This window comes from Salmo trutta, unplaced genomic scaffold (genome assembly GCF_901001165.1).
Source record: "Salmo trutta unplaced genomic scaffold, fSalTru1.1, whole genome shotgun sequence".
NCBI classification, from domain to species: domain Eukaryota; kingdom Metazoa; phylum Chordata; class Actinopteri; order Salmoniformes; family Salmonidae; genus Salmo; species Salmo trutta.
In genome coordinates, this window is record NW_021822911.1 from 17,017,764 (window position 1) to 17,026,420 (window position 8,657).

Here is an 8,657-nt window from a genome sequence, read left to right on the forward strand (position 1 = left end):
TTAGCCATATACTGTCACCACTTCCACCGAAGTCATTTCCTCTCCTCGTTCGGCGGTCGGCGTCACCGGTCTTCTAGTCATTGTCGATCCACTTTTTAATTTTCCATTTGTTTTGTCTTGTTTTCTTACACATCTGGTTTCCATTTCCATCATGAATTGTTGTGTATTTAACCCTCTGTTCCCCCCATGTCCTTGTGTGGAATTGTTTGTTTGTAAGTGCTTGTACTCTGTTACTGGTGCGCATCGGGTTTTGTTCCCATGTAGGTTCGTTTTGTATTAAACTACTCCGGCTATTACCCATCTCTGCTCTCCTGCGTCTGACTTCACTGCCACCAGGTCCGCAATCCTTACATATACCATACCTCCTCAGGCCTTATTGCTTATTAGAACACATAAGTGTATTATAAGGCATTTTAAAGGTCATTAAAATAATTATAATATGTACTTCATAGAAACTGTTACCCTTTATATTCTAATAACTCACATTTTAAGATTCATTATTTCATTTATTCCATGTTAAGGGCTCTAACCAAGGAACAAGACTATTTGTCTCCCTCTTGCTGTTGCATGCAGTTCCTCTCTCTCTTCCTCCCTCCCTCCCTCTAACCCCACCCCTCTGGCAGAACCAGGAAGTCCATCCCCCTCCCACAAACTCTCTTCTGAGGAAACAAAACTGATCTGAGTCTCTGTGTATTGTCTGTCTGTGTGAGAGTGAATAACCGTCCAAATGGCTCAACAGGGAGTTCTGCTGGACCAGGACCAGTTCTGTTGTTCTGTCTGTCTGGATCTACTGAAGGAGCCGGTCACTACTGCCTGTGGACACAGTTACTGTAGGAGCTGTATTGAGGACTGCTGGGATCAGGATGTTCTGAAAGGGGTCTATAGCTGTCCTCAGTGCAGACAGACCTTCAGTCCGAGGCCTACTACTTCATATGTATATACTGTATTCTATATAACTACTGCTGTCCACTTAATATGTATATACTGTATTCTATATAACTACTGCTGTCTACTTCATATGTATATACTGTACTCTAGTCCTGGTTCATCCTATATAACTACTGCTGTCTACTTCATATGTATATACTGTATTCTATGTAACTACTGCTGTCCACTTCATATGTATATACTGTATTCTATATAACTACTGCTGTCCACTTCATATGTATATACTGTATTCTATATAACTACTGCTGTCTACTTCATATGTATATACTGTATTCTATATAACTACTGCTGTCCACTTCATATGTATATACTGTATTCTATATAACTACTGCTGTCTACTTCATATGTATATACTGTACTCTAGTCCTGGTTCATCCTATATAACTACTGCTGTCCACTTCATATGTATATACTGTATTCTATATAACTACTGCTGTCCACTTCATATGTATATACTGTATTCTAGACATGGTTCATCCTATATAACTACTGCTGTCCACTTCATATGTATATACTGTATTCTAGTCCTGGTTCATCCTATATAACTACTGCTGTCCACTTCATATGTATATACTGTATTCTAGTCCTGGTTCATCCCATATAACTACTGCTGTCCACTTCATATGTATATACTGTATTCTATATAACTACTGCTGTCCACTTCATATGTATATACTGTATTCTAGTCCTGGTTCATCCTATATAACTACTGCTGTCCACTTCATATGTATATACTGTATTCTATATAACTACTGCTGTCCACTTCATATGCATATACTGTATTCCAGTCCTGGTTCATCCTATATAACTACTGCTGTCCACTTCATATGTATATACTGTATTCTAGTCATGGTTCATCCTATATAACTACTGCTGTCCACTTCATATGTATATACTGTATTCTAGTCATGGTTCATCCTATATAACTACTGCTGTACACTTCATATGTATATACTGTATTCTAGTCCTGGTTCATCCTATATAACTACTGCTGTCTACTTCATATGTATATACTGTATTCCAGTCCTGGTTCATCCTATATAACTACTGCTGTCCACTTCATATGTATATACTGTATTCTATATAACTACTACTGTCCACTTCATATGTATATACTGTATTCTAGTCCTGGTTCATCCTATATAACTACTGCTGTCCACTTCATATGTATATACTGTATTCTAGTCATGGTTCATCCCATATAACTACTGCTGTCCACTTCATATGTATATACTGTATTCTATATAACTACTGCTGTCCACTTCATATGTATATACTGTATTCTAGTCATGGTTCATCCTATATAACTACTGCTGTCCACTTCATATGTATATACTGTATTCTAGTCCTGGTTCATCCTATATAACTACTGCTGTCCACTTCATATGTATATACTGTATTCCAGTCCTGGTTCATCCTATATAACTACTGCTGTCCACTTCATATGTATATACTGTATTCTAGTCATGGTTCATCCTATATAACTACTGCTGTCCACTTCATATGTATATACTGTATTCTAGTCATGGTTCATCCTATATAACTACTGCTGTACACTTCATATGTATATACTGTATTCTAGTCCTGGTTCATCCTATATAACTACTGCTGTCTACTTCATATGTATATACTGTATTCCAGTCCTGGTTCATCCTATATAACTACTGCTGTCCACTTCATATGTATATACTGTATTCTATATAACTACTACTGTCCACTTCATATGTATATACTGTATTCTAGTCCTGGTTCATCCTATATAACTACTGCTGTCCACTTCATATGTATATACTGTATTCTAGTCATGGTTCATCCCATATAACTACTGCTGTCCACTTCATATGTATATACTGTATTCTATATAACTACTGCTGTCCACTTCATATGTATATACTGTATTCTAGTCATGGTTCATCCTATATAACTACTGCTGTCCACTTCATATGTATATACTGTATTCTAGTCCTGGTTCATCCTATATAACTACTGCTGTCCACTTCATATGTATATACTGTATTCCAGTCCTGGTTCATCCTATATAACTACTGCTGTCCACTTCATATGTATATACTGTATTCTAGTCATGGTTCATCCTATATAACTACTGCTGTCCACTTCATATGTATATACTGTATTCCAGTCCTGGTTCATCCTATATAACTACTGCTGTCCACTTCATATGTATATACTGTATTCTAGTCATGGTTCATCCTATATAACTACTGCTGTCCACTTCATATGTATATACTGTATTCTATATAACTACTGCTGTCTACTTCATATGTATATACTGTATTCCAGTCCTGGTTCATCCTATATAACTACTGCTGTCCACTTCATATGTATATACTGTATTCTATATAACTACTGCTGTCCACTTCATATGTATATACTGTATTCTAGTCCTGGTTCATCCTATATAACTACTGCTGTCCACTTCATATGTATATACTGTATTCTATATAACTACTGCTGTCTACTTCATATGTATATACTGTATTCCAGTCCTGGTTCATCCTATATAACTACTGCTGTCCACTTCATATGTATATACTGTATTCTATATAACTACTGCTGTCCACTTCATATGTATATACTGTATTCTATATAACTACTGCTGTCCACTTCATATGTATATACTGTATTCTAGTCCTGGTTCATCCTATATAACTACTACTGTCCACTTCATATGTATATACTGTATTCTAGACATGGTTCATCCTATATAACTACTGCTGTCCACTTCATATGTATATACTGTATTCTAGTCCTGGTTCATCCTATATAACTACTACTGTCCACTTCATATGTATATACTGTATTCTAGTCCTGGTTCATCCTATATAACTACTACTGTCCACTTCATATGTATATACTGTATTCTATATAACTACTGCTGTCCACTTCATATGTATATACTGTATTCTATATAACTACTGCTGTCCACTTCATATGTATATACTGTATTCTAGTCCTGGTTCATCCTATATAACTACTGCTGTCCACTTCATATGTATATACTGTATTCTATATAACTACTGCTGTCCACTTCATATGTATATACTGTATTCTATATAACTACTGCTGTCCACTTCATATGTATATACTGTATTCTAGTCCTGGTTCATCCTATATAACTACTGCTGTCCACTTCATATGTATATACTGTATTCTATATAACTACTGCTGTCTACTTCATATGTATATACTGTATTCTAGTCCTGGTTCATCCTATATAACTACTGCTGTCCACTTCATATGTATATACTGTATTCTAGTCCTGGTTCATCCTATATAACTACTGCTGTCCACTTCATATGTATATACTGTATTCTATATAACTACTGCAGTCTACTTCATATGTATATACTGTATTCTATATAACTACTACTGTCTACTTCATATGTATATACTGTATTCTAGTCCTGGTTCATCCTATATAACTACTACTGTCTACTTCATATGTATATACTGTATTCTAGTCCTGGTTCATCCTATATAACTACTGCTGTCCACTTCATATGTATATACTGTATTCTAGTCATGGTTCATCCTATATAACTACTGCTGTCTACTTCATATGTATATACTGTATTCTAGTCCTGGTTCATCCTATATAACTACTACTGTCTACTTCATATGTATATACTGTATTCTAGTCATGGTTCATCCTATATAACTACTACTGTACATCTACTATTCTTCAGATATACTACAGATGTACTCCAAATTGTCTATGCATCACATCACAGTACACAGTATATATATATATATATATATCATTGCTTGTCCTAATATTTTCATTGACTTTTTAGATTTGCCCTCTGTGAGCTAGGAACACAAGCATTGTTAGATATTACTGCACTGTTGGAGCTGGAAACACAAGCATTTCACTTCACCCACAATAACATCTGATAAATATGTGTATGAAACCAATAAAATAAAATGTGATTGTATTGTTGAAAGTGTTAGATAATTCTCAATCCGTGTTGTGTCTTGTCTAAGAACAGCCCTTTGCCGTGGTTCTGTATAATAACCATATATCACACCTCCTCAGGACTTATTGATTTATAAGGCATTATAAAGGTCATTAATATAATGATACATACGTACTTCATAGAAACTGTTAACCTTCATATATTCCAGCAACTCACATTTTAAGATTCATTATGTCATTTGTTCCATGTTAAGGGCTCTAACATTGGAACAAAATTATTTGTCTCCCTCTTGCTGTTGCATGCAGTTCCTCTCTCTCTTCCTCCCTCCCTCCCTCCCTCTAACCCCACCCCTCTGGCAGAACCAGGAAGTCCATCCCCCTCCCACAAACTCTCTTCTGAGGAAACGAAACTGATCTGAGTCTCTGTCTCGTCTGTCTGTGTGAGAGTGAACAACCGTCCAAATGGCTCAGCAGGGAGTTCTGCTGGACCAGGACCAGTTCTGTTGTTCTGTCTGTCTGGATCTACTGAAGGAACCAGTCGCCATCCCCTGTGGACACAGTTACTGTAGGAGCTGTATTGAGGGCTGCTGGGATCAGGATGTTCTGAAAGGGGTCTATAGCTGTCCTCAGTGCAGACAGACCTTCAGTCCGAGGCCTACGCTGAGTAAAAATAACATGTTGGCTGAGCTGGTGGAGAAACTGAAGAAGACAGGACTCCAGGCTGCTCCCCCTCCTGCTCTGTGCTATGCTGGACCTGGAGATGTGGCGTGTGATGTCTGCACTGGGACCAGAAAGCAGAAAGCCCTCATGTCCTGTCTGGTGTGTCTGGCCTCTTACTGTGAGACTCACCTCCAATCTCACTATGAATCTCCTGCTTTGAAGAAGCACAAGCTGGTCAAAGCCACCGCACAACTACAGGAGAAGATCTGCTCTCATCATGACAAACTGCTGGAGGTTTACTGTCGTACCGATCAGCAGTGTATCTGTTATCTGTGTACAATGGATGAACATAAAGGCCATGATACAGTGTCAGCTGCAGCAGAGAGGACTGAGAAACAGGTAAGACCAGAACAACTTGTTGGTGACTGTCTGATAAACAAAGGATTAAAGATACAGTAGGAACTAAGGCTGTTTGAACATGAGATCATTGAAATAAATGGATCCTCAGCAGAACAAATATGAACACAAACCTTGAGTATATTGATATGTTAACCCAGATTCTCCAGATGTATCACCATTTTATAATGTCAAACACTATTATCATTCTGAATGGCCTTTTATGAGTCCAAAGTTCAGTCTCAACCTGTTGATACATGTAGTCCTACCATACAAACTATAATCATTCACATAGCAACAAATAAATATCATTTAGTAAATGGACCATCCATTTTTTAGACCTTCCTCTCTATGGGCCCTATGTCACATTACTATACTATTGATCTACTGGACTAATAAAGCTTGACAGCTCATTGAAGAGTGATTCTCCACAGAGGCAGCTGGGGATGAGTCAGCAGAAGGTCCAGCAGAGATTCCAGGAGAGAGAGAAGGAGCTGAAGGAGCTCCAACAGGCTGTGGAGTCTTTCAAGGTGAGTATTGTTGACCAGAGGAGACACACCATTTCACCTGTCTCCTCCAGTCAGAGAGAGAGAGAGAGAGAGAGAGAGGTAGAGGGGCCCCTATCCAATCCCACTGACCCCACTGTTGGGAACAGGTTGTCACTGCTGAGGCAGTGCAGAAAGTAGAGGAGGATGGGACAAGGCTGAGGGATCCTGAGAGGATCCCTGTGAGTAGTAGATCTGTGACAGCACAGAGGGATGGGCCAACCAGTGATATATGCTTCAGTAAGGTTGGCTTCTTAGTGTTCATAGCAAATGGTTATTAACTGTACCGCAGAAATGGAATGTAAATCACAGAAAAAAATATGTTTTGGTGGCAGCTACAGAGAAGTATTTGGTCATACTAGATTTGACTTCAGAAGAGTTCCAGGGTGTGTTGAGTGGTGGTGTCCCGTCCTCCCAGGCCGTTGGCCTGGTGCAGGAGCAGATAGGGTCAAAGTAGTGGAATGGGGTAGTGGGTTTTAATGAGTGTAGGGTTAGTTGGCCTGGTGCAGGAGCAGATAGGGTCAAAGTAGTGGAATGGGGTAGTGGGTTTTAATGAGTGTAGGGTTAGTTGGCCTGGTGCAGGAGCAGATAGGGTCAAAGTAGTGGAATGGGGGTAGTGGGTTTTAATGAGTGTAGGGTTAGTTGGCCTGGTGCAGGAGCAGATAGGGTCAAAGTAGTGGAATGGGGTAGTGGGTTTTAATGAGTGTAGGGTTAGTTGGCCTGGTGCAGGAGCAGATAGGGTCAAAGTAGTGGAATGGGGGTAGTGGGTTTTAATGAGTGTAGGGTTAGTTGGCCTGGTGCAGGAGCAGATAGGGTCAAAGTAGTGGAATGGGGTAGTGGGTTTTAATGAGTGTAGGGTTAGTTGGCCTGGTGCAGGAGCAGATAGGGTCAAAGTAGTGGAATGGGGTAGTGGGTTTTAATGAGTGTAGGGTTAGTTGGCCTGGTGCAGGAGCAGATAGGGTCAAAGTAGTGGAATGGGGTAGTGGGTTTTAATGAGTGTAGGGTTAGTTGGCCTGGTGCAGGAGCAGATAGGGTCAAAGTAGTGGAATGGGGTAGTGGGTTTTAATGAGTGTAGGGTTAGTTGGCCTGGTGCAGGAGCAGATAGGGTCAAAGTAGTGGAATGGGGTAGTGGGTTTTAATGAGTGTAGGGTTAGTTGGTCTGGTGCAGGAGCAGATAGGGTCAAAGTAGTGGAATGGGGTAGTGGGTTTTAATGAGTGTAGGGTTAGTTGGAAGGGTTTTATTTAGTATTATCATAATTTCCCCTTTTCCCATTTTGTATCACAAAGTAAAATAGATTTATATTATAGTCCAGTTGGGGGCAGTAATACAACATATTGGATGCCAACCGCCGTTAAACTCCAAAGAAGAAGAAATTTTATATTATGTCTATGTACAGTGTTGTAACGATGTCTCTCTCTCTCATTCCATCACTTTCATGGTAGTTGGTTGTGTGGGTCTCTGGTTATGAATGGGATGCTGACAGACAATCGTTGATGGATATTTATAGAGCTCTGATCAGGACGACAATTGATTACGGGTGTATAGTTTATGGAACAGCAGCAAAGACTTAAGCTGGACAGAATCCAGTACATAGCTTTAAGGATATGTATTGGTGCATTTAAATCAACATCTGTATGTGTCTTACTAGTGGAGGCAGGTGAGATGCCTTTGGGTATACGGCGTAAGAAAATTGTCATTAGCTTATTGGGTTGCAAGGCTGTGAGGTTGAGCATCCCACTGCTACTGTTCTAGATGACTGTTGGGAATATACTAGTAGACAAGGCAGTGGTTTTGGTTGGACAGTTGTAGGTATCAATGTTATTATGGAGAAATGAGAGAATGGGTGTAGTAGTGAGATTCTGCTGGGTCCCAGCACATTCAGGTTTGTAGGGCTCTTTTTTATTTTCTCAGAAGTACTGAGTTAGGTAGGAGGATTTAGAAATGGTGTAAACCGTGATTGAACACACTCCAGCACAGTAGGAGGCGCCATGCTCCTTTAACGTTGGTTTGAGGACCTCCATTATACCATAGAAGAAGAAGAAGAAGGTAACGTGAGGTTTTGTGGTTCGTGAAGAATGCAGCTATTCTTTTGCCTATTTTCCAAATGTATTTTCTCATGGTGGGAGGGTTTGTTTACTGGTTTCCTCTGTTTATCGGTTAGAGTTGAGGG

At 39.4% G+C, this 8,657-nt stretch overlaps 1 protein-coding gene across 1 annotated transcript; it reads left to right on the forward strand.

Annotated features, from left to right (window-relative positions):
* The first annotated feature begins 672 nt into the window (after window positions 1–672).
* On the forward strand, window positions 673–6,195 carry LOC115186522 (E3 ubiquitin/ISG15 ligase TRIM25-like). Its single transcript, XM_029746140.1, has 3 exons — window positions 673–762; window positions 5,371–5,874; window positions 6,177–6,195. Exons 1-3 carry the CDS (start codon window positions 728–730, stop codon window positions 6,193–6,195), a joined length of 558 nt encoding a protein of 185 aa, XP_029602000.1. The 5' UTR covers window positions 673–727.
* Window positions 6,196–8,657: the final 2,462 nt, after the last annotated feature.